Source organism: Cygnus olor, chromosome 2 (assembly GCF_009769625.2).
Source record: "Cygnus olor isolate bCygOlo1 chromosome 2, bCygOlo1.pri.v2, whole genome shotgun sequence".
Lineage (NCBI taxonomy): Eukaryota > Metazoa > Chordata > Aves > Anseriformes > Anatidae > Cygnus > Cygnus olor.
Window position 1 is genome coordinate 80009438 of NC_049170.1, and position 26839 is coordinate 80036276.

Genomic DNA, 26839 nt, shown 5'->3' on the forward strand with positions numbered 1-26839 from the left:
CGAGGAGAAGTACTAATCCAAGAAAAGAGGAATCAAACATAACTAGAGAACAAGAAAAACTGATCCTGCCCCAAACTGTGCCTGCTCTCTCAAGCCAGGCTAACTGCTAAGATGGCAGACCTGACTGGAAACTGGGAAGGCAGGAAGATGGAGCAAGTTACCTTAGCAATTAAAAAACGGAGACTGAACTAAAACAAATAGAATAAAGTAACTCATGCAAGGACTTGGAAGAGCTCTTTCCAGAAGTGTTTAAGGACCTTATCTCTACAGGACATGCTGCTTTCTGTGTGCTTGGGAACAAACAAACAAACAAAAAAAACAAACAACAACCAAGAAATACTTCAGAGACTAGACACAGGTTTTGAATTTTAAGCCTCCTGTATTTTCAGCCAGGATCCTTCACCATCTCTCCCTCCATTTCATCTGAAGCAAATCACAAAGCACATCGTTCTAGATCCTGCTTTAGAGATTGTTGATAAACACCGTTTTCCTCCTAGACACAAGACCCTTGTTTTAATTAACAGCCCTAGAACACCACCATCCCCGAACTAAAACTGTTTCTATCAGATGAAAACCTAAAGCCTTGATCTATGCTTTATCTATCTCCTCTGAACTTTGAAACTGCAGAAGAACAGTTCAGACTGTATCTATCTTTATATCTTCTAGCAACTGTTATAAAAAGAGAGGAAGTAGTACAGTGTGTGTCTGGATAAAACTATGTAATACCGTCATATAAAGAAGTTTCAGGGTTCTGTCTTGACCATCTGTTTACACAGCTATTTACACACCGCACGTACTATACAGCTATAGTAGGTTTTAAAGGCTATATATCTCCATTTTTATAGATAGATAGATAAAACATAGCTTTTAAGCCATAGAGATATATATTTTAGTGACAAAGAAGCCGAAAAGCTATCTATTCTATTTATCTGTTATTCAAAAATAAAAGAATCTGTCAGAACAAACTTCTCATGATCAGGTACTACACACTGATAAATCAAACATACTGGGAATACTGCATTAGTGTATCTACGAAATGTAATGGCGGGTTCTTCTACAGCATATGATACAATTCAGGGTCACCTCGAGATATATACGTACAGGGTAAGGTTAGCAGACCTCAGAAGCTTGCATAAGACAACACTATGAATTCGATATTCACTGAAAGATTATACCTTGTTCTTATATCAAAACAATGAAAAGCAAACACCCTCTGAAAAATAAGTTCCTGCTGATTTTGGTAGCACCATTAACCAACGGGGCATCAAAACTTTCTAAACAGCCATAAATAATCATGCTAATTTGTAATTTCCTGAGAGGAGGTAATCAATGGTGGGTTGATAATTTGCTGAATGTGATACTACAGGACTTTATGTCGGGTGTGTTGTTTCTCGGCACTTCATTAATGAACTGGAAGAGAGGGAAAAGTAAAAATCTCTTTACATTCAGAGACAATGCTTAAGTGGTATGGTGTATTCAACCAGAAGAATACAGACATGTTGTTAAGGCAGCTTTGAGGCATGGTAGACTGAGATGTAAGAGGCAGGAGTCAGGGGTGAAATAAAAAAATGGAAATACATCAGTCAGGCAAACAAACGCTACTTCTGAATGATGCGAGAGATCCACTAGGAAACAATACCATCATAAAATAGCGATGAAAGTCATATTTTTCCTCAAGGGAACTTACAATTGAAAGTACTGAGCACTGGTATTGAAAAACCCAGGTGTCGCCTAGTGAGCATTTCCTACTCAACTTTCATATTCTTAGTGAGAGGACATTCAAAAATTTCAAGGTGTGGTAATTAGAAAATCCAGAGAAATATATCACCACAGAAAAGGATGAAAGAATGGAAATATACATCAGAAACTTTCCAAATGCAGGATATACACCACTTCAGAGGACTTCAAAGGAATGAATCTCTCGTTTTTCACTAGGCAACTAAATTGCTGCTTTTCCAGTTTCATTTCAGTGATCTTCTAACTGGTAATATAAAATGAACCAGAAAATTGTATCCTCCTCAAACTACTTCCTATCACTACCACACACACACACACACAAAAAAAGACAGCATCTGGTCCTAAGGGCGCTCCTATTCTTTGTTCCATTAAATTCTGCACAGGTTTTGTTGAGATACAAATGGTTGGAAACAAACCAACCATCATTTCCTTAACTGACTCAGTCTTCTCAGGAAAATTTTGGCAACACCTAAAATGTCAGCTGAGAGGGGATATTTTCAGACCTTGCTGTCAAAGCAACAACAGACAACACTGCAGCAGGAATGCTACAGAGCTGTCACAGCGTCTGTAACAAAAGGACACGAAAGAGGCACATTAGTATCTCTCTCCCACCACTTTTGGGAACTGCCCAAAACCCCACGAATCTCATCTTTCAGGAATAAACAAAAAAATCTTCTGCCATTGCCTGCTGATTCTGCCAAGCTTGAGGACTGCATGTTGAAAAATCTGCTCAGGATCAGGGAGTCAAAAGATTGTTCACTCTAGGTAAGAGGACTGCTTCAGTTCTCCCTACAGCTTCACCTCTTTTCTTACACAGCCCAGTCAATTTTATCTTATGTGCATGCACACACACACACACACATATACACACAACATACGTAAAGAAACTACAATAAAATAATGTAGGTTGTAAAGTCACTTCACTTCAAAAGTGAAGTAATGACAAATTTAACACTGCCTGAGCATTATGCATTGACATGTATAAAATTAATCACAAATTACTTTGAAGAAGGACTTCTTCAATGCCTTCTTCAGTGTTCAAAACACACACGAGAGGCAGAATTGCATTTGTATATAACAGGCTCCCCCAAGCTCTTTGGAACAAAGCCTACCTCCAGCTGAAATAGATCCAACAACCTATCCCAGCTGTAAATCACTGTGCTGTGAAGACTGTACATGAGAAACAAAGGTTTGGGTTACTTGTGACAATTTTTGTCCTTGCTCGCTAAAGCTTCTTGCCCAGCTGAACAGACCACTTTAGAGGTCTTTAAAATCCTTATTAACCTACAGAGGAATTCAAACCAAAGGATGAGGCCATCTGATCTACCATAACCTGACAGCAACAAGGAACTGTGATGTTGAAGCAGTGTTTCCATTATTTGATCTAACTCGATCTCCTCCCATTAGGAATCTTCAACAGCTGTAGGCAGGAGTTTCAGGCTCCAAAAGAAAACAGGCAGAATGTGTGTGTATATATGCATGCGTGCACCCAAAGAAGTGCAGGGCTCAGCAAAGCACAGGGTAAATGTAGACTAAACAGAGTATTAACAACGGGTCACTATTCAACTTTTGTTTAAATAACAGTTTCAAGTGACCAGATTGGCTGGATTATTAACACCACATTCCCTACTAAGCTTATTACAGAATACTACCTACTCCCACAACTCAGGGAAGGTAAGTCTGAAACGTGCATTTCTTGGATTTGCTATTTCTGGGCCACTCACAAATAAGAATGCACAGTTGAAAACCTACTCAACGATGTACGCTGTAGGACTCACAATGCAAAACAAATTCACTTGCTGAAATTGTGATTTGTATCTTAAATGCCACAGATTTATTCTCCCCCAACTGCAGGTAGGATAAATGCATGGGTATTGGTACCCACCAACATATTCGCACAATGTTCATGAATTCACAGGGGATCTTATATGGAAATTTAACTAGATTCATGACAATTAACAACTTTGATAAATTATTATTTTAACAGTAATTAAAACTAATTACAATGCAAATCAGTAATTAAGACATTTTTGTGTAATTACTGTTCTTTAAAAATAACAGGATTTCTTGTCATGCAAGATTAATTACTTACTCCATGTTGCTTTGGCACAGATTTTAAGACGTAATTTTAGCTGGGGATATATCTACGCATATGTTGGGGTGCACGTGTGCACATATGTATTCATATGTGTTTTAAGTATGGGGAACATCACCGAAGCATTCGATTAAGGACAGTAATTGGAAAAAATTACAAGAGTTCTGAGTAGATAAACAACAATATTAACCTATGAGCCTTCTTAAAATGCAATGGAGGCAAAAGAATACTGTACCTTGTTCCTATTTCGAGCCAGCTTCCATAATCTTTAACCAAAAAGAAAAAGTGCTAGGAAAAAAAACCAACAAGTTTTATTAGTACATCATCATTGCACAATTTGAAACCTAAAATTAAAATGAACATTTTCAGGTTGTTTACTCCAAGTTTCTAATTCAAGTAGAACAAGGGCAAGACCTTTCCAGGAATGCTCATTTGGACAAAAGTAAAGAACACTCTAGGAGCCAGAGATAGACTTAACATGGTATCAAACACAAACAGCTAAAGATAGACTGAGTTCTGTTTCTGTTTGCAAGAAGCAGAGATTACCAGCAGAGAACCTTTTCAATAAGAAAATACAGTTCACCTTATTGCCCAGAATAATGGGATCCCAAGTAATGCCTCATGTCAAAAAGGAGACTACATATTGTTTACCCGGAATTCTGCCACAAATTTATTAGTGCAAGTCTGGCAGTTCCCCATTTGCAAAAAGGCAATAAAGTCAGGGGAAGACAATTATTTATCAGTGAATTATAGCTGATTGCCACATTAAATACTTCGGAAGACAAGAAAACCAGCGTTGTTTCATTTTTTTTTCTGCTAGCTTTCTCATTTCTTGATGTACACAAAGCTCCTACATATCAAACCTTTTTGGTCTTGTTTTGTTTTCTACACCAAGTACATATTTGCTATTTTTTTTAAAATCATTAAGTCAAAATAGGAGAACATGTGAGATACAAAATACTGGGGCTTGCTATGTATCTGTACACATCCCCACTCCTCTTTTGTCTTGGTCTAAATAGGACTGATTTTATTAGCGAAACACTAAGAGAGTGGCTTACTGATATTTTAATCCTTTTCCTCTGAAGGTTATCAAAAACTAGTTTAGTCAAAATACTTGTTTGGAATTACACAAAACTATACCTTCTCCATTTTTTACTCTACAGACAAATCAGTCGTTATTTGGTTTTGTACTTGTGCTGTTTTTCCCATAAGGTAAGATCCATAGATCACACTGCATTGTACATTATGATGCCCAATGACATCACATCTGGAATACTTACTCCGAAGCGACTAAATGAAAACAACACATAAAAGTGAGAACACCAGCTCTACCTGATGCTTTTAAAGATTTCTGTTGAACTTATGATATTAAGAGGCACCAACTGATATTACTTGATACAGTTAGAGGGAGACAATGAAAACACACCTTTAATCTGTAAAAATTATACTGGGTTATTATTGTTCAGATTTGGGTTGTTTGTGTCCACAAACCAAGGTAATTCAATCTATCTCAATATATTTCCTAACAGCTTATTACAAAAGGCACAGTGTCTTTTCATGTGTTGCAGATCTCCCAGATGCTGATAATTCTAACAATGAAAATGGCAACACATTTTTCCTTTTAATCTTTTTTTTTTTTTTATGGGAAGGGGGAGAAGGTGTGAGGAAAAGGTTCAAATTCCTGAAAAATTAACTAAACCTAGCACACAGCTAAAACTGATACTCTCATTTAAACTCTTCCTAAGAATTTGATTGGAAAGCACGTGAAAAACTCAGAATGACTTGTTACTTCATTTTTGTCTCTTGTTATTATAAGTATATTGCTTCTTTGGAAACTTTAATTACACGAAATTCAAAGAGCGGTGATTGCAGGAGTGTTATTTCTAAATTATGCTAGGATTTCATTTTACTGCCCTAGTTGCAAAAACTTTGAAGTTTGAAGCAAATTTGGATCTCTAGCTGGAGTTAGTAGAGCCCTCTGCTTTATCTTATTCAAAGAGAATGTGCAACAACTTACCAAAGCCATGATGTCTGAAATCACAAGAACAATGAGGAAAAGGCTGCAAAGAAAAATAAAACAGCAACAGATCAACCTTCATTCACGGCCACAGATGTTGCAAAGCATACTAACTCCCCTTCTCCCCCGTAAAGAAAATAAGATGCGATTTCTTGTGGTCGCCTTTCAATCGCTCAGCAACTTTTCAATGTATTAGAGAACAGTTAAAATATATGACTAGAATATTTGGTGTTTTTAATCCCACCCTACTTGAAAATAACATTTCACATTAACAGCTTCAATTTTGCAACAGAGAAACCTAACACGAGTCACTAGCAGAGAACAAGAGCATGTTAGAAACAGTGCTTGTCCATCCCTTACACAGGGAAATCATGTGCCAGCTAAGCCAAAGAAAGCTGATTTAGAGGCTTCGGGATGGACTCAGGAGTGAGCAAAAGTGTTTTGCGCAGGCGGATACCTGAGCTGATCAGTCCTACTCTACAACCATCCCTGCTGAATGAGGAGCTTGCCTCCCCCTTCCAGAGCCCTGGGTACCTGTGATCCGCTCCAACAAGGTGCAGCATTTTGGTGGCACGCTCGCAGACTCACTGGAGTCTGTCAGGCAGCAGTTTACCTCTGGAAAGTAGACTGCGGCCAATAAAATGAACCAGAAGGGAGCACATAGAGCTATTTTTTTCCCCATTAACCTATTCTTCTTTTCATTAAACTATGTAAATCCTAAATTGCATGAAAGCAATTACTATAACTGGTTAAAACTAGTTTCTAAGTTAATGATGCTGAAGCAATGTAGCAAGGAACTGACCCATTAGCAGAGGAGTCTTTAACTATAATACAGTTAATTTATCAGTACTATCGCCGTAAATCCATGAAGCCTTTTTTTGGGAAAAAAATGTCCTGCAGCAGCATTGCACAAGCCTGTTCTGGGAGGACACCCATACCAATATCTTCAAATAAGAAGAAGTTTCTGGTATTGCCGAAGTCTGCATGTGCTTCGTTAGTAAATCAGGATGCCACAAACCTACTGTGTCTCAGGCTCACTGAAAGGCATCTGTCCCCTTACCTATGGCTCAGATCAGATGTTGCAATCTTGGAAGCCTAGGAAGCACTCAGCCAGAGGGCTGTTTTCACAGGGAAGTTATAAGAACATATTCTGACAGAATATTCCCCATGAACAGAAGAAAGAAAAAGAAAAAAAAGAAAGAAAGAAAGAATAATTCTTTAATCTATAAACAGGGAGTTTGGGAGCAATTTGTCGGAACAACAAAAATCTGCTTTACGCCCTTCTGAACTGCGGGAAGCCTTTCACAACGGAAGGACAACGCTAATTTCAGAGCATGTTTATAACACTACAAAAACAAGATTGCCCCCTGTGATGGCTTAATTTAGCTAGCAGGGACAGCAAGAGCAATAATGAGAGTACAGCACAGACTCCAGGATGTGCTGATAATCAGAGCACAACCCCTCCAGGGAACCTGGGCACATCTTATGGTTTCTGTCTTGATCCCAAGCTGATGCTGTGGCGGTATCACTGCTATTGTTACCTGAGCAGCTAAATGAAGCCAGCAAAAATCCCACCCTGAGGTACAACCACAGCCTCATAAACCTGCAAAGATGTACTTGTGTCCCATGCTTTAAAAATACACAATTTCCCCTCTCACACACACACATGCACATTACACAAAAGCCTGCAATATCTCCAGTGTTGCAAAGCATTCAGAAGTTGGGAAATGCTGACCTTTGTGATGCCCGATCCCTATAGATGTGAATTGCTAGCTGACTTTCTGAACGCCAGTTCCTCAGGGCAGCCCTGCTCCTGTATCAAACTTAGTGAGGAAGACAGATACCCTTCCTTTCCTGGGGGGTCAAGGGACTGCCCCAACACACTGCATGCACAGCTGAGGCAGGAAAAGTAAGTGGGAAGGCAAGCCTTGTGCTGCCTCTTCAACAAGAAGTCAGGTTTCAGGCTGCCATTCCCCTCTAAGTACCAGGTGAAATTGGAGAAGGAGACAACAGGCAGAGCACAGGCAGGGTGAAAACAAACAGAAAGGCACAGGACATCACAGTGATCAAGGGCAGCTTCCTCCATCTTAGCTGAGCAATATGCAGGATAAAGTCACTGCGGTCCCCCTGCCGCTGTCCAGTGAGACCCTTGGCCCCACACAAGATCCCACTGTGACAAATTCAAAATCAGGTGGTGGACCTCCTACATCTCAGCACCATCTGTAATCCCACATGATGAACGGAGGCTGGGGACCCTTCTCACATTCACTCTGAAAAGTCTTCAGAGATGGAGAAAGGGCTGGCAGCCATCTAGCCCTACCACAAAAAACATATAATATTGAGGACACCTGAGCAGCATTAAACTGCCATAGAAGGGCATACATACCTTTTTTTTTTTTAAATGCTATTTGTGGTGAGGTCATTGCTACACAATTCTGAATTGGTTACGTTATAAATGGATTATTTTTAAAATATTGTACTATAAGCAGAGTTGCAATATGAAACAAAAATCAGACTTCAGATTCTGCTCATTTTTCTATATTATGGAGAAAACAGTGCTCCTTCTGTGTATTGTCAAGAAAGAATATTAAATATCGGATTGCTTCAGACAGAGCCAACGCCTCCATTTATAATCATTTATCACAAAAAGAACTCCTGAGCCTGCAGAATCACTGAACAAGAAAACCAAACTGTAATAACAAGTAACAGTCGGCTGATTTTTTTCTTTTACATTTAGATATGACAATCTTGAAGTCTTGCAAAATAGATTTGAAACCCTTACTAATGCAGAACTACAGCACTTGCTGTACCTCTTAGAAGATAGCTGTGTTGTGACTTGAACAGCTTCAAAAGCACATGATACCAGAACAAATGGGATTACAACCTGTTAAAACAGAAACAACATTTTGGTTTATAACTGCATTTACACAACAACCTGGCAGGTTGTGGAAACAGTTTCATTCTTTTGAAATTATCACAAAATGTGTATGTTACAAAAACAAAATATTGGCAAGAAAGAGTAGAGACCCATTCTGCAGGAAGCATGTTTAGTAAATGAACAGAAAACCCCTTCCATCATCATAGCTGAACTGCAGTGAAATAAACCATGAGGCAGTATGGAAAACTATAATTAAAACACATTAATGATCCTCACTTCATTTAGCCATTTTAACACTGATGATAAATACTAGAGCAAGGCTAGAAGACAGAACTATTCAGATCTAATATCCTGTGTGACAGGCTGCAGAGCTCCAAGTGAAGTGTAATAGGTCTATCTTAGCCTCACACACACACACAAAAATAAAAATTAAAATTAAAGTATAGCATGTATTCAGCAAAAAAAAAAGATCACACTGCTCCTCCAAAGCCAAGTAAAGCAAATGAAAGCAGTTCAGTAAACTAAGAACAAAACAAAGCCCGCAAAAAAGTTAGAAACATTAACATTGTCTTTTGCTCCTTCTAAAGTTGACTTGCACTTCTTAAGTTAGAAGTATAAGCACATCACAACTCTTAGAGGCTAAAAAGCTCTTCCCTAGGATCCAGAAAGTTTGCACTGACTTGTGTCCTGGAGTATTACACATCATATACCTAAGTGCTTTCCCTGGGACAGAAGCAGCAGAGATGCAGAGGCAGGAGCTACTGCATATTTTAAAAGAAATCCATAAATTCCATGTTTCCCTTCCTGTTTGCCTCTGCCCCTGGCGGATCCTGTTCTCAAGTATCAGAACAGAGCTCCCACACCTTGCCTGCAAACAAGAAGTGCAATCCAATCTCTAATAGACCACTAAGATATTAGAAAAAATATTAAAAATAGCACTCATTGTGAAAATGACAGCCTAATCAGTAGAGCATTCAAAGACTGTACTTAATGTAATGTAGATAGATGGAACTAATAAAATATACCTATTCCATCCATGTTTCTGTAGATATTATACTACAGGGAAAACTTACCATTTTAAAAATAATCTAGAAGTCTTTTCAACATTTAAAATTTCCATTTTAATGCAATAAACTGATCTAATACAGTTAAATTATACTTTCCATACAATTTAGCTTCTCTCCTTTGGGAATCAGAAGAATCCATCTCTAGAAACAATACAAAGGCTGAAAGCTTCACACATGGTTGAGAAGGCTAATGAAGCTCAAATACATATATATGTTTTTGTAAATTGCAAAGTAACAACTGTGTACACGATATGTTATTTATTAAACAGCTCTTTGAGAAAATTTCACTAAGGTAGGATTACTAACCTTCAGCACAAGCAAGCCTCCCATCATAAAGGGACTGAACACAGTTAAGAAACAATAGACAGACGCAGGATCAAAACTAGGGAAACATGAAAAAGACATTACAACATGTCCTCAAAATGGCATTTTGCATTAAAAAAAATGTAGCATTTAGTTAGTCCTGTGTATATACATTTTTAAACAAGGCTTCCAGCCTTCTCTCCTCTTGCTCAAATATTAAATTAGCAAGGACTGTTTACACTTCACGTTTCTTTCTCTACAATTTTTCTCTGCTGGTGTCTTTTGGGGAGTCATGCTGCTAATGAGCAGCCGAGCTTTCTCAACTCATACTGCCAATAGCTTCTAATGGAAATTGAGATGACCCCGTAACCAAACAGTGCAGGCTTTTAGGGAACAGGTTACAGAGAGCAGAAAAAGTAAGTTATTATTATTATTGCTGAATATTGCTTTAATTCTGCTGCCTTGATCTTGCTAACCAAATTTATATTCAGTATACCAACTGTAGGAAGAACTGTTGTAGCCTACTGTTTCTCAAATCAATGAATAAGATTTACCTGTTAACGGAAGCTATGTTTCCAGTGCCAAAAAAGGCTGTCACTATGAAGAAAACCTAGACGTATTTAAGGAAAACACACTGCAGAAACAGCTGTAGTAAAACAAACCCAGCATTTTCTCCCTTTATTCCAATTTAATTCCCAAACCCTGTCAATTTCATTCCCAAATCCTGTCAATTTAATTCCCAAATCCTGTCATGAAACTACAAGATGCAGACCTACTGTTACAGCTTTACATGGCATTAAGAAAATCAAAGCATTGTCTAGCTCCACCCAAGAACTCAGACCTGATTGCATCAAATTTGAAAGACAAGCTGCACATGTAATGTTTTAGAGGGTGTCTTAATCCCCTACCAGAAACCTTCAGTTTGTTTTCTGGGTCCCTAACAAGACAGGAACATACCTGGACCACGATCCCAGAAATACAAACACACATTGTTGCAAAAAAAAAAAAATAGCATTGTGTATCACCAAACAAAATAGATTGCTTTAGTGAGGAATTAACCGTGGAAGAGGTAGTTGGCCATGAAAGAAGACTAAAGGCTCTTATCCCTTCTGCAGCTTTGCTGTCCAAAAATTATGCTGAGTCTATCCACTGCAACTCAGGACTCCCAGCTACTCCTTGCTTCGAGGAGGGAGGACAACTCTGGCACAATCTGTATAGCTCAATGTTTTATAAACCTACCTTATTCATCTAGATACAACACTTGCTGCTACAGGAGTTCATGAAAGATGAACTTTCTTCTACCTCCTGAGCTCATTGGGACCCTTCTAGCTCTCACTTCTTCGGTTAAAAAATGGTTTTAACTGCCTTTTTTTTTTTTCCCCTCTTCCCATCAGGCAGAGGGTCACTGACAATGGCTCCTGCTGCTAGAGGCCCCTCTGGGTCTTTCCACTCCTGTTACAGCTACTGCCTCCGATCATTCAAGTCTCTGCATAAACAGCTTGCTACCAAATACTCAGCAGAATCATCGCGATTCTGTATGCAATATTTCTGAAGGATTAGGTCAGCATAACTACAGAAATTATGCCTCCCAAGCGTATCACATCATTTCAAGTTTAGTAACACAGCAGTCTAACAGCATAGTGCAAATCTGCCAGTTGAGATTTATAACAACAACAATTTTCTAATAAAGCAGAAAAAAATACCAGTGGCACATAGGTCTAATGAAAATGCTAAGCATATGCAATCTGAATCTGCTTTTGGAAAATCAGGCTACAAGGCCAACCAGTGCAAGGCTGACTTTTGTGCCCCGTATGGGAACCTTAAAGATTCTTTTTAAGATAAACAACTAACAGGGTTGTGGGTACAATGTGATTGTTCTAGTAGAAAAGTCTTTTAACACCACTATTTCTAATTGTTACACATACCTGAGTTAAACAAAACACTACCTTTTGAGCTAGTATGTGTCACACCTGGCCTTTGCAAAGGAGACTAGCAAACTGTGTATTTTTTTCCAGGAGCTGAACAGGATACATTCAAGTGTTTTCAATTAAATATAATAATTTAATCTCATCTTAAGTGTTTGATATTAAAGAAGTACTATTCTGAAACTTTAAAAAATATAATCATATTGTTTGGGTCTGGTTTTGGCTAATTTTTAGGATCTGACAGCAGTAATGTCAACAAAAAATAGCTTTTTTTTTGTTGTTAAAAACAGCAAAGCAGCAAATGAAATAGATGAACTCACTGCAGGATCTCAGGCTGTTTTCAGGTATACTGTAAAAACAAATAATTTCAACTGCAGTCCCAGGATGAAAGAGAAAAGCAGTAATGTTATCAAGCTTTTAGAGTATTGAAAAAAAATATCAGCAGTTGCAGTTACAGTAATGCAAAATAACTGCTGTGCTAGTGAACAAGCAACCCTTCCCCCCAAGCACAAATCCTTTCTAGCAGCAGAAAGGATGTGTGACACATTTTATTCTAGGCCAGACTCTGGCAACGTATTTCATTAGAGTCTGCTGGAACTTTCCTTCTCATCTCATCTGATTGGCCACAGCCAACATTTTCTTCCTAATAAACTGCCATAAGAGAAAAAACAAAACAAGAATAATTTTAATATCACCTTTTCCAACAAATTTGTGAAGGCTGAATGAATTCTCTACAGCCAAAATGTAATAAAATACAGCCAAACTGAAAATTGATGCCCTTAGAATAAAGGTAAACTCAACTGTAATAGTTATAAGAGATTAAACTTTTAAAAGTGGCCAAGGAGACAGATTTCAAAGGAAAGTACAGTTCATTATAGATTTATTTTTTTACTACCGTATAAAAAGCAATGGACAAGAAGACTGTTGTCTTCTGAGCTACGCGAGTCAGATCATCTTCACTAGCTTCTGTTTCGTTTCTTCACTAGCTTTTGTTTCTTTGTTTCTTTTTCTTTGTTTTTTCTTCGCTAGCTTTCTGTTTCTCTACCAGACTAGAAGTTTTTGATTGTAGGACCTTCTGAAACAAACCCATCTTTTTCCTGGAAAGCAGCAGCCAAAAGGATACAAAGAAGAAAGACCTGCGGATGTCATCTAGGTGGAGCTGTCGAAACTGAGTTATATCAGTAGCATAGGCGAAGTTGAAAACAGCAAGCTGGGAAGACAGCAGAAGAAATCAATACGTAACATAACGGATGTACTTTGATAGAAACACCATATTTTTCACTGAAATGAATGAGAAAGAAACCTACTTCCCTAGCAGCTGTTATTAGAGTGACATTATGATGAGGACTGCAAACTTACCCATATTTTCATTATACTTCAATGAATCTGCCAGAAAGATTGTACTAGTGAGATGATCAAGTAAGTGAACACAAGCGGAGTTTCCGCTGTTATCTAGACTAAAAAAGAACTTCCATGACTTATATTTATCATCTTCTCTTTTTCCATAATAAATATTCCTCTTACACACACACACTTCCACTGGTCACATGAACATGTGGATAAAGACCCACGGAAATAATAGACTGCAATCATCCTTAATTGACTTATGCTGTGGATGAGAATACTAAAATATTCTCCATCTCCTTCACTCAATCACTTGACCTGAAGAGAAACTGTCTTCATGGAGTTTAAGAGGCCAATGAACTCCTTTTCACTGAGGAAAAGAAAAAAGTCAAGTAATAGACATTCAATACTGTCAACATTTTAATTAATGATCTCACATCAGAGAACTGAGGTGGATTCTCAAGTACAACATTTACTTTATGGCAGGTATTAACAGGCATTCAAGAGATGATTTTTCTAATCTAAAAGTGGGAAGCGGGGTGAGCGTTATTGTTCCATTCACCGAAAGAAAACGAAAGAAAAGTCAAAAGACATACAGATAGTGACAACATAAACCATAATTATAGCTCACTTATGTTCTTGTCGTTTACATTTGATTAATAAAGCGTTCGTCACTGTTCAAGTCTTCTACATAATACAATGCTTTAATAGAATTTCATTTTAAAACAAACAGAATATCAGACCACCATCAAGCAGGCAAGCATCACAGATGGCTTGTCACAAGATGCAAAAGGTACAGTGGGTTCAGGACCAGAAGAGAAAGTAGATCCCACTGAAAACTGTGCTGTGCTAAGAATTTTCCGCTATTATGGCCTTGCACTATGGTTTGTTTTTTCTGTTTGTGTGCGTGTTACTCTTACATTTTTGCATTCAGACTCCATCTCTATCACTTAAGATGCCATGAAACTTGCTCACACAAAATACCGCTAGTATATGCAATATACATAAAAAGCGATTCCCATTTTCATTTCCGATATCCAGCAATAAATTGGTAAAACCTGTTCTCTTTCAAGTTGTAAAATTGTCTCCCTTGAGGGGACAAAATCACAGCATTTGTCAGATCCACTCTAGCGACTGCTTTGTCATGAAAGATAAATACCACCACTTCTCTTACAAGCGTCTCTGGCCACTTCTGCGCATCCCTACCCAGATTCTCTCTGACCAGCACCAAGGAGGGCACAATTGGGAGAAGTGAGGAAGAACCACGTTGCATACCTGCTTAGCTCTGAGCACCCAGACAGCTCTGTAACAGGCATCCGGGCTCTAACCAAATCGATGGCAAAGCCACAGCCTGCTAAAACCTGGACCTAATCTAAAAGTTAAACAGCAGCGTGAGCAGCATGGGCTTTAAAAAGTGCTTTGAAAATTTTGGGGTGAAAAAAATTGCATCGATACCTATTACAAAATTCTGTCTCCAGGCAAATCCAAGAATGTTACAGCTTCAATTTAGTCTCCTACTCCTTGTCTGTAATATCAGAAATAAAGGGCCATCTTTGATGAAAGAGAGGGGCAGGACAAAGTCACACAAGATTTCTTGTATTTCCTATGGGTCATTTCAGAAATGAAATTATTTCTTTTCAGACTTTACATGGACACTCACGACTGCCATCAGAAAGAAAGTACTGTGACATTGCACTTGATCTGAAGAGTTACCGTACCTTACTCTGATTAGCACTACATTCGAAGAACAGCTTGTAGCCAACAGAACATACCACTAAGTCAAATTGGCTTCCTGCATTCCTAGAAAGGAGCTCTGATGTGAAACATCTTTTTTACAAGGTCACATTCCCATTTCATGAGACAGCTGTTACTGGCCTCCTAAGCTCAAGAAAAGGAAACGCAAAGTTTTGCTCTGCGAAAGTCACTCGGAACTTTATTGTTTATTGGAACTGTTTATTATGCCTGAAGGAAAAAGATTAAGCTGATAATTAACTTGATAAAATTATCTGGAGCTGTTACCTTTGGTTTGAGTGAAAGACCATAGTGCTGCAGTGCTTCTTGTTCCATGTGTATCCACACAAACATCAAACCAGAGAGCACCAGTGGAAACAGAGCTTCATACCTGAGTAACAACGTAATAATCATAGTAAGTGCAGTCACTAACAACTACTTAACATCAAACATCAATATTTTTTTTCTTCACCCACCATTTCTGAGAAGTACACACAGTTGGCTGGTGAACTTTAAAGCCACACAGTGATTAAATTATAGAACTACGAGAGGCAGACTGCTTCAGCTTTAGTCAGTTGTGTTTTGTACTCATTTCCCTATCTGATGGCTGCCACAACACTGGCTGAGTTCCCATCAGTATCACGACTGATTTTAACAAAATTCTAGCAAATGAAATTTAAAAGAAACGGGAAGAAAAAAAATGTTGAATTCAGCACCTGTTTTCTGCAAAACTGAAAGTTTTATAATAAGAGCTACTTGAAACTGAGGAGGTACAGTCCAACTTAGCATCTAGAAGGTGTGTCTCTTTAGGACCTAATCACACAAACTCTTTCTGGTGGTCTCAAACCAGCTGCCAGGAGAGAGGCATCTATATGATTAAAAGAGCATCACATTTTACTGAAGCTGAATGTCCTTTTTCTTTGCTACATATCGATCTACCCCAATAGCAACATCCATCCCAACAGCAGCATCAAGCCACACTCTAATCAAGTCACCTCAGCTTTTCTAGAAGCTAGACGCCCAGTCTCAGAGGGGGGACTGCTGGCTTCTACAGCATACCAGCATAGGAAACTATGAATGTATTTATTTGAGAAATTAAAACACCTTTATAACTTGGGGGTGTAGACTGTTGTCAGATAAAACTAGTTTTTCCCTGCCTTCTATGTCCCAGGTTGCACTTCATGGTGCTGCTTCTTTTCTTCTTTCAGGATGGCATTCTAAAACTGACAATGACTCTGACACTAATACTGAAAAGACTGTAATTTTTCCCTTTTTTCATTAGACTCAGACTTATTTGTCTAGAAGTAAGAAAATGATAACAGTTAATCTCGATATCGTCTCCGTATTATATCTCCCCACTAGTGTAGCTACAAAGTGCTTTCAAACTGGAACAAAAAACTTTGAATATTTGTTTTAATTTCCAAAGTAGCAAGCACTTTATCATGAAGATGACAATGCTTGGGTTGTCAGAAGTACCTGCAAGCCTCACAATCATCTACACTTGCCTACAAACTGAATGTCTTCAACTGAGTCAGTGACAACTTGTTGTAAGCAGCTATGCTATTCAGCTGGCTTCAATACTTCCACCTAACTACACCTAGGAAGGTGCTGGAGTTACCCAAGTAAGGCACCAGGCTATCATTACATAATGTAACAGAATGCTGAGGAGAAAATGCTTTTGGTACGGAGAGCCTTGGGTTTGCTGCAATTGTTTTTTGGTTTCATTTTTCTGAACAATTGTTTTAGAATTTGTTGGTCTATTTGAACATTGTAGGAAGGCAGCAAAGAGCTGTAAGCGTTTAAGCAATTTGGTGAAGGGCCATAATACAACGAGGGAGGTCGTCATCCTCAGAATAATGTTAATGCTTTATCCAGCAACCAGGACAGGCTAAGAAGGTCGAGTTCAAGACTGCGTGTGTTGACAGGAGTAAGATCAGGATCAAAAACCTAATGGGAAAGTGGGAGGAAGGGGCCTGCAGGAGATAAAAAAAGAGATGTTTCATCTGAAATGAGCGTATCCACAAGAGGCAGCTATTGCAAAATGTCTGCTGCAAGATATTTTATTCCGCTTAATTTTCCAGTGTAATTAAATCCAGAGGATAAGTGGGAGGGGAGGCAGAAGGGATGGTTCCTACACTCCCCATTAATTATGCTTTTAAGAGCTACTGACTCTGGACAAAAAGTGGGTTGGCTGACATGGTGTTTTCTTCCTTTACAAGCTCTGGAGAATTACCTTTTATCTGAAAAGGAGAAAGCCCTGCTCTTTACGGGGATCTAGCATCCCTTTGAAAAAAAGATACTTCCACGAAAATATCTCTGAATAAAATTTTCCCTCATTTTAGGGCTACTTGTTTCCCATCACGTCATTTAAGCCATAGCTACACACAAGTGCTGGGCAACTGAGAAGAAAGTTATTTATTTTTTTTGTGAGGAGAAAAGCATGTACTAAAACAACAGAAGAAACTAAAACAGATTTTCTTATTTGGTGCAAGACTGTTTGAATACACATCCTTTCAGCCTCTGCTTGGTCTAGCTGAAAGGAATGTCAACAAAACAGAGTGCTTACAATAAATACAAGGAGAACTACGGAAGTTCCCCTGAAATTTTCTTTAGGGAACTAATCAAAGAGATAAACAGTGAGACTACAGCTGCAAGCAAGATTTACACCTTTAAAAGGAATGTACATGAGATTCAGCAGACAGTTTCACATTTAGCCCCAATTCTCATATGCAAGGTCAATGCAAACAGAGTAAGAAAGAAGTACCCTGTGCTGAGGAGTAGGTAGGTGGCCATCAGGGAAAGCAGTATGCTGAACAGTCGCGGAAAAAGAAACGTGGGGCTCAGTAACGGCAACACTGCGGAAGAAACTGCAAAGAAGAGAGATCTGTCAGTCACTGCATGCAAAACATCTCATCATCAGTAACAAGATAACGTTCTTCAAATCTTGACATTTATGTATGAAAACTCAATACTGGTCATATACGCCCTCCTACTTATTTTCAGAGGTTACTTCTGGTAAAGGAAAACTGGTGTTTGGAACATTTAATATTTATCAAAAGTAATTTTGGTTCTCTGTCATTCTCTATCACTTCTCTACAATCTCCTGGCTTTCTAGCCCACAACCTTTATAATTTCTCATGAATTGCTGTTCCCTTAAGATAATACAGAAGAACTACCCCCCAAAAACCAGTCAAACCTCACTGTTTACTACAAGTCTGAGAACCACTAACCATGGCCTTGAATACCACCAACAGCTCTAAGACTGCAGTTAGGGAACAACTGCTCCATTTGATGAGACTAGGTAGCCTGCCATATTTTGAGGTGCAACTGAAAATACTGGTAGTACAGATATAGAAAGTATCAACTCACTAGCTTCTCTGCTTGAAAGGTTTAAAACAGGAAGATTTAAGGAACTATAGGGGACCTATCTGTTGTGATTCATGCTTCTCGCCTTTGACCTGTAATGCATTTTTATAATGAAGGTGTAGGGTCTAAGGAGTTGCATGTAGCTCCTTAGCACAGTCCATTGCTCAGCCCTGGTTAGCTGAGTCAGTGCTGCTCCTGAAGAGTCTTCTAGCTGGGAAACTTCTGCAGGTAAGGATGAGTCCCAGTGGCTTGCAGGAGGTGAGGAAAACTGAGAAAAGTGGAAATGGGCTACTGGAAGAGAATGAGCAAAGAAGAAGAAAGGTAGAGGAAAAACGGCCAGGCACTTGAAGCAGGGAAAGGGAGAAGCAAAAGAATTGCCATGACCTCATGACCTGTTCCCTTTAAACCTGTTTCTTTTTTTTAAATGATTTTTAAACAGAATTTTATTTAATACATTTATAAAGAAAGAAGTGGACAAATAACATTGGTGTGATTCTTTGTTGCGTTATGGTCCCCTCACTAGGCTGAAACATTCAAAGGCTGCATCAGCATTGAGCCTTAATTAATACATATTCTAACAAGGAACAGGAATAAAACGATAATATATGGAAAGCTCATTTGTTTTGTTGTGCTTATTGTCATAGCATATAATAGTGTTTATAGTAAGCATATCAATGAAAGAGAGATGAGGCAGTTTCTACAAACTGTGGGTCAGCATGTTTTATTTCCTGGCTTTCAACCTGGGCCACTGCTACAGTTAGAGAAAAGTGACTTCATTTCAAGGGTGCTTCAGCCTTTCAGCATTACTTTTAGCTTTCTGTGCTTAAAGAAAGCCTGGCTCAAGGAGAAACTCCAGGCACACTCACTGCAAGCCAGAGTTGGTGGAAAGAAATTCAGTGTGGCTATGGGCCTCTGTAAATTAGGCTCAACGCATCAGATGTGCATTGGTTTCCGTGCACAATCACACATGAAAACAGATGAGTGTCTGGCAGGTGATAATCACCATTTCCATCTCTGATATGTCACATGAAATATTAGCCATCAAAAGACCTGCACACTTCTGGCTGACCTATGCAGTCTGTTTGTGTCCCAGGACAAAATTATGGCATGAAGCTACTGAAAATTTGGCTAGTTGCTATCGTAGATTTCCATCAATGAAAGCTACTAACACACAAAAGAAGGTTCTGTAGAATGTGGAAGCAGCTGGATTCACTTTATACCTCCTGGGTTTAACTCTGTATGTTTGTAGTTAAGGTACACTGCAACAACCACGTGGCATAACAGCTGAAGCCAGCTGGACCTTTTTGCAGGCCTTCAGGAACCCACCCATGACTAGTTTCTTGCCTGACTTCCCCCTTCCCCCCAACCAGCCTTTCTTTAAAGTTTTAATTTAGGCCTAAAATTATTATTTTTTTAAACACGGTAGACTTCATCAGAATGAATAGCTGGGGGTGGGGATGGGAACAATTTGCTAGAAAACATGTGATGTCACATTTATGGTAGAAGCTAATGACAAGGCAGATGCTAAGCTGTGGTTATGCAAGTGACAAGGCATCTCTACAACAGGAGTATTGAGGACATACTGTTGGATGCCTTAGCTTTTTGCCTGCTTAGGTGTTTAATTATGTAAAGCAACTTCAACAAATGCATAAGGCTCCTACCTGGAATATCACATCCACTTAAAATGATTACTTCCAGTCTGAAAAATTTTGCTAAAATTCAATACCACCATGGCAGCAAACAGGGTACATAGCTTGCTTCACTTTCAGTATTGCTTCTATCATAGACACAACACCATCAGCAGAGAGAATTTCTAATACACTTTTTCCTTATAACTCTAGACCTCTACGACTTCCCAAATCATCTCTTTGATGAAAAATATTTTTCTCTCACCATTACACAGGAGAGAAAGATAACCTTTAACCTCAATTCCTGCTACAGTAAGCCAAGCAGGACATCATTGATTTCATTGACTTTAAAAACTGCAAGGAATTCATCCACACAGAGACAAGCACTTAGCTTAGTAGGGTATGAAGAGGTAGGAAAGGATGATGGAAAAGAGAATGCTCCAAAGAGAACTACATTACAAAAATTATTCCTCATACACATAGTGATCACAATCAGTTGTATCAGTCTTGAATTAGTTCAATCAAACAGAAGCAAGAATGGCAAAACAGACAAAATCTGATTAAGTTACAGCAATGTCACCAATCCAGGAATGCACACAATATCTGACATTCAGCAACTAGAAAACAAGAGCCATAATTCTTCCATTACGCTGTATTTAAATTCTTGGTCCTGACTTATAGGAAACCGCTGCTTTCAAATTTAAAAGGGGATATGTTTAGCTTTAAAAGAAGTCCCATATTCCAAATGAGTCAGGGATAAATAATTCCTAACATTTTCTAATGGAGCCCTACAGAAATTATTTTATAGCTGAAATACCAAAGGCATTACTTTACTGTGGTCTATAACCCCAGTGATAATTACATTTGCTGTGTTTAATCATCCTAAGATTTTAATTTAAGAGCAGTGAAAAATCCAGTCTTGTAAATTTTTTCTTTAACAGTTAGGTTCTAACAGATATCAAATGTATACTAATATCATTAGTTCACAAGTACTTTGTAAGGCAGCTCTGAAAAGCCTACCCAATACCCCAGGGATCTCTGTCATCGGCTGCAGCTTTATTTTTATTGAAATATAGCAACAATCTTTTCATTACTTCACTGTGCTTTAACTGGCTTGCTTGTAGAACATCTCAGATCACCCTTATCTGGCTTCAAGTAAAGCAAAAAGGGCATTTGTACCGTTATATCCCTAAAGGGATCTTCAAGATACTCAGAATATTCAAAACAAAAGATAAAGCTACTTATAAGTCACAGTTGTTCACATTCTGTTACAAAGAATATTTAAAACAAAAGATAAAGCTACTTATAAGTCACAGTTGTTCACATTCTGTTACAAACTTAAAAAGAAGTAATTTTTAGAAGACTAACACATTCATCAGAAAAAGAAATTTGAAAAGAACAGTAAACACATTTACAAACTATAAGGATTCAAATCAAGGAATACGTGCAAAAGTAAAATGTTAATACTAAGGTGTCACCACTACCCCAACCAACCCCTAACACCACAAATTATCAGAAAAACAAGTTTGGGAAGCAAGATGTTCTTACCTAGAGTGGTCCAACTGATAATTTGATTGAACACAGGCAATCCTTGTTTGTTCTTCAGACTGTTATGGGTATTGCTCACAACATATGTTGAAAGTGCAATACTCAACATCTAGAAAGAAGAAAATCAATAAAACACGTAATTAGTGTAGGGATCTCTGCCATCTCATACTAAATATGTAAATATGCTTTAGAGTTGCATAAACACCTCATCTGAATCAACATAAGAGTGGCAAGCCTGAGGAAGACTCTCTGATATGCAAGTGGAGTATTTCTACCTTTGTAGAATTTATGCCCTTTAAAACATCTTCCTAGTCTTTTTTTTTTTTAATTTATTCATGCTATTTTTAAACAGCTTAAGTGTTCCAGATCAGTAATTTGCAGTGATATACCCTCTGTAAACAGTAACTCCTTAAATGTCCACATAAACCACACAAAATATATGCCCCCAATTTTTTGCCAACACCTTATATATCTTGTAAAATTATCAAGTAACAATGCCTCTTCTGATTTCCTCGCATTTTTTTTGACACACTCGTAGGTATATATGTTTCGTATTTGCTAGATACAGTGAGAATCCTCCAACGAATCAAAGCTCAACATGGAATTCCCTTTTTATAAGCTAACCCCATTTATCACCTTCCCACATCCTCCTCCTCCTATATTTTTCTTAAAATAAGTGCAAATGTGAAAAAAAGAACCAACCAAACACAGAACAAATAGGCAGAAGAGCATTTGTCCTCGCATGGCAGCCATGAAGAACCAGCAGAACTTCTGGCTCTGCTGCAGGATCAGGCCCAGGGTGAAGGGAAAGGATAGTTAAGAGCTTTGCAGGGGCAGCACACTTGCCTCTGCTCTGGAAAAACACAGAAGATGGAAAGGGTTTTTGTTTTGGACTAATTCAGGAGGCGCCAATCAGTCATCTGGTAGGAGCACCCCCCAAAAAAAAAAACAAAATAAAGCACACCCTTAGGGACATTACCCCACGAGTCAGTTATTTTTGAAAGCAGACAATTATTCAAGAAAATGTTTGAGCCAAGTTTTTAATTACTGCTATTTGTTCACAACTCCACAGTTCCACTAAAGGCAAATCAAGCATACACGGCACTTTGCAAACGTGCTTTAAAATAGCATTGCAAGATCTAATTGCTGTTGTGTTTTTTTTTAAGGCAAAGCAACTAAACAATGTTCCCAGCCTTAACTTTTTACCATAGGAATAGCTGCCACTTCCCATCCTGACATTTAGTGGTACCTGCCCAGAGGATATATTTGGCAGTCAGCACCCTTTCTTGGCCCAGTTTCAGAGGTGCTCAGTATCTGCTGGTTCTGCTTAATTTCAGAGCACATGAAAATGTAACTTGTATTCCTACGTGACCAAACCAGGTCAAACCATTATGCCTTCAAAAGCTCAGATAATTGGCCCTTTTAGACCTCTGATGTTTATTTGGGATCTTTTCACTGCATCAAGGCCAGATCCCCTCTCCCCTTTGACATATCTTTTCAACTTCTTTGAGTGCCACGAGCTCTGGTAATCCCCCCTGCTACCTCCTAGTCACTGGTGAAGTCACTTTGAGTCATCACACATAATATAACTTGTGCCTTGTAAGATTACTGATGATCTGGGCACATCAGTAAAACCCCATTTACTGCTGCTAGATCTATGCTAGACCTGGGGCGGTGCTCAGCGTCTGCTTCTGAGATTTGTGTTCACAGTTTAGCTGATGTTCAAAGTGCTCCCAGCTTTCGTTGACATCTCCAGGACTGTGGAACAACACAGAAGCAACTTGGAGATGTAAGGAGAGGTCTCCAGCTAAGAACCTGTCTTCCTTCCCCCTGCACACCTCCTTTTAGTTCAGAGATTCTTCTTGAACAGCCTGAGAGCTGGCCTCTGAGAAATGGTCATCTGCAGGTCTCAGCTAGAAAGAGGAAACCAAGAGTGACATCTGCAGTCCCTGCATGTCCTTGCCAGCAACTTTTCTGAGCACCACACGTGACAACAGCCCACAGACAGGATGGTCCAAGAACCAGCATCATCTGCTGGACTGCATACAAGGCTGGCTGAAAATACCCCTCCTGTCCCCTAACTCCATAGATATGACATGGATTCCTACTGGGGTTTTAAGTAATTGAAAGAAGAAAACCAATCAACTGCCCGCCCTGGACCCACAGGAAGCTCAAGTCTCATAGGAATAACAGCTTGGCCCAGCCTTATCAGCCAGTGGGAACAGCAGTGATTTTGGTACAACAAGAACTGGACCTCAGCTATGAAACTGCTGGCAAAGAGCTAAACTGACATTCACTCCAGAAAAATGAAGTTGTACAGTAAACACTGCAGCAGTCTAGCTGATGGATTATAACTAACTCATTTTTAAGCACTCCCAAAGCCTTCTAAAAATCAGAAGTGGCATTAACCAGAAACCAATGCTCTCCTTGCCACAGCAAACCAAATTTGGGAAAAAAAGTGTTATTCCCGCTTTAATGATATCAGAAGAAAACCTAAGAAACTCTCGACAATTTTCAGAAACAATAGGGAAGTAATTAGTATCCTTCTGCCTCAAGCAGACAGTGACATATATCAAAACTACAAAACTAGGTCTGAACAAAACCGAAGATTTTATTATAACTGTAAATGTAAATATAATTAATTAATCCTGTATTTTTTCTTTTATTTATAACACTTCAGTTGACAAATCTTTTTGATCATAATGTTTGGTTGTCTGTCTTTTTTGTTTCTTTAAGGCTAAGACCAGTGTTGGAAATCCACGATGAATACCTGCAAAAGCCAGTAAACGAATGTGTAGCCTGTAAATGGACTCTCAGATCCATACAGGTAGGTAGTTCATACTCATTTGCCAGGAAATATACTCTGTCCCATGCATGGAGAAACCAAGACAAAAATATACAGCTCAGGACTGGACCCAAGGTATTTATCATCTCTGGGGATGGCTACATACAAGCTGCCATTAAAAAAATAATTATTATTATTTTTAGTTTCGTCTCCTTTTGCCAAAAGGGGGAACAATTAATGTAATGGAACAAGCTTTGCTCCTTACCAGACATGGCATCTTCACTACAGGCTAATTCTCAGATGGAAAAGGAAGCTCACTTGAACAAGAAAGAAGAAAGCTGTCTGCTGAAGAAAAAAAAAATAAGCACAACAAAAAAAGCCTAAGCAATGCTGAACCCCTTTCCTTCTCTGACATAGGAAGAAAACTGAAAAGGGAAGCATCTTTATTGAGATGCAATTCCAAAATAACTTGTGGCGAACAACTCGGGCAAATGGAAAGAACTACTTGAGTCTTTAGGAAATATTATCTGCTTTCTTGTATGAAAATGCATCTCATCCTAAATGAGTAGATGCAAAAATTTGAGATGAGTGATTGAAAATTTGAAATGAAAGATTCAAAAGAGGGGTCTTGCATGCAGACAGTACCAGAACAAGGAAGAAAGGGACTGAAAAAAGAGGAGTCAAGGGATCCTGGTAAGAGAAGTTAGGTCACCAGGGTTTTTTTTGCTGAAAGAACTAGTAAAGCTAGAACCTCCAGTTATTCCTTCTCTCTTGGGTAGTTCAAAGGCTTTTGGTCAGAGCTGAACCTATAAAGACAGGTTGGCAAAGTTGCTAAGGGAATCCCAAGGCATAACTTAAAGACTGCTCATGAGGGACACTATATTTTTCCTTCTACTTCAATCAACACTTGACAGGAAAGGAGCACACCAAGAAGAACGAACCATAGCAAATGAATCTATCCTTTCGTTCACCAAAATGAAGAATAAGAATCATCAAGCAACCAGTCTTTTTCTCCTAAGTAGTAACACATATCAGAGGAAAGCATTACTTCCAGTGACAGCTTCCAAACAGCACACGTGGGGGAGCTGCAGAAACTGTTCTCAAGAAATCCCTTCTCAGATGCAAAGCAAGAACCTGACTGTGTGTGCTTATGTGTAGGAGCATCAGTAACCTGACCGCTGCCTTTATAAAATAGGCTTTGTCTGATGAGAAGATGCATCTCACCCTTAAAACTGCCCAGGAGTTGTGTCTTGAACTCGAGAGCTCAAAATGCTCCAGATCAGCATTTTTGACTCCTCCCACCCCAGCCCCTCTGAAAACTCCAACTCAAAAGAAAAAGTAAAGGGAGAACAAGGGAATTCCAGTGTCTAGAAATGACACCAGTGTTCTGACAGACGTTTTCCTTTAGCATTCCTGTACAATTCAGAGCAACCAAATAAATTTTAACCACAAAACAAGCTCTTAACCGAGGAACATATGTAACGGCTCTGTAATGTTCTTTTCCCCCTCTGACTCTAAATGTTCTTCCTTCCCGATCCTTTCCTCACCCAGAGAGTGAATGATGGAGCCCAGATTTGTCACTCCTAAGAAAGCTATTGAAATAAAAACCTAATAGATAACAGTAATGAGATGTCATTATTGTAAAAATATCCCCTGATTAAGGAGCAAATTGAGGAGCTTTATGATCTTCTTACAGCTTGGGACTAAAAGGAAGATGTTTCTCCCTGAACAAGCAGGCAGACCCTTTTCATCTAATTAAGTATCGCAGGGCTCACAGAATTTCCTGAATCTCTGAAGCTGGCTCAAGAAGCACCTGGCATTACTCTTTGACTACTGATCTATTTCATCCTCCTCCTCGTTTGTGAGTTTCTCCACAAAGTTACACTGCTGAGATGCTGTCACAGTTGTGTGGCGGGTTGACCTTGGCCCACCTAAGAGCACTCCCACTCCCCCAATATAAGTTGTTTCTGAGCTTTCCAGTGAGAAATCCACGGCTGATTATATACTGGAAATGTCTGTCTTAAATGTTTAAGACAGGAACCAATACTTCCTTTCCTAGGTTAAGCTGAAAAAGTCAAGAGAAACCACCACCACATCATAAGTACATGCATGCTCAGGTAAAGGCATTTTAAGACTTCAGTGTTCTTTCCCCACCTCCTCTTAACCAATTTGAGCTCCATACCTAAAAAGAAAATATAATGAATGCATTGCTTAGCTCAACAGGAAATTCCAGCATACAAGTCATAACCAATAAAGCTTTTAAGAAACACCGTTAGTCCTAAAATAAAACCATTATCTTGTTACAAGTTTTTTAAAAAATGAGGACTGCAGACATGCAAAGTATTATTAAAATCTTAAAAGCTCTCTAGAACTTAATTAGCACCAAGTATGAAAAGATCTACCTATTTTATGAAG

The 26839-nt window shown here is 38.7% G+C and overlaps 1 protein-coding gene across 3 annotated transcripts in view; it reads right to left on the minus strand.

The window, feature by feature from the left end:
- The window catches only part of PIGN (phosphatidylinositol glycan anchor biosynthesis class N), a 111165-nt gene that overhangs the window by 3759 nt on the left and 80567 nt on the right, over positions 1–26839 (minus strand). Inside the window, exons 20-28 of one of the 3 annotated variants that reach the window (XM_040547948.1) lie at positions 21640–21748; positions 17862–17964; positions 15386–15488; positions 13146–13232; positions 10652–10707; positions 10101–10176; positions 8660–8733; positions 5850–5892; positions 4068–4120 (exon numbers count right to left, since the gene is read on the minus strand). In XM_040547948.1, coding sequence (XP_040403882.1) covers positions 4068–4120; positions 5850–5892; positions 8660–8733; positions 10101–10176; positions 10652–10707; positions 13146–13232; positions 15386–15488; positions 17862–17964; positions 21640–21748 — 704 coding nt within the window. Of the gene's footprint in view, positions 1–4067; positions 4121–5849; positions 5893–8631; positions 8734–10100; positions 10177–10651; positions 10708–13145; positions 13233–15385; positions 15489–17861; positions 17965–21639; positions 21749–26839 lie in introns of those variants that run through there. The other 2 variants (XM_040547949.1, XM_040547950.1) reach the window with 2 other exon arrangements.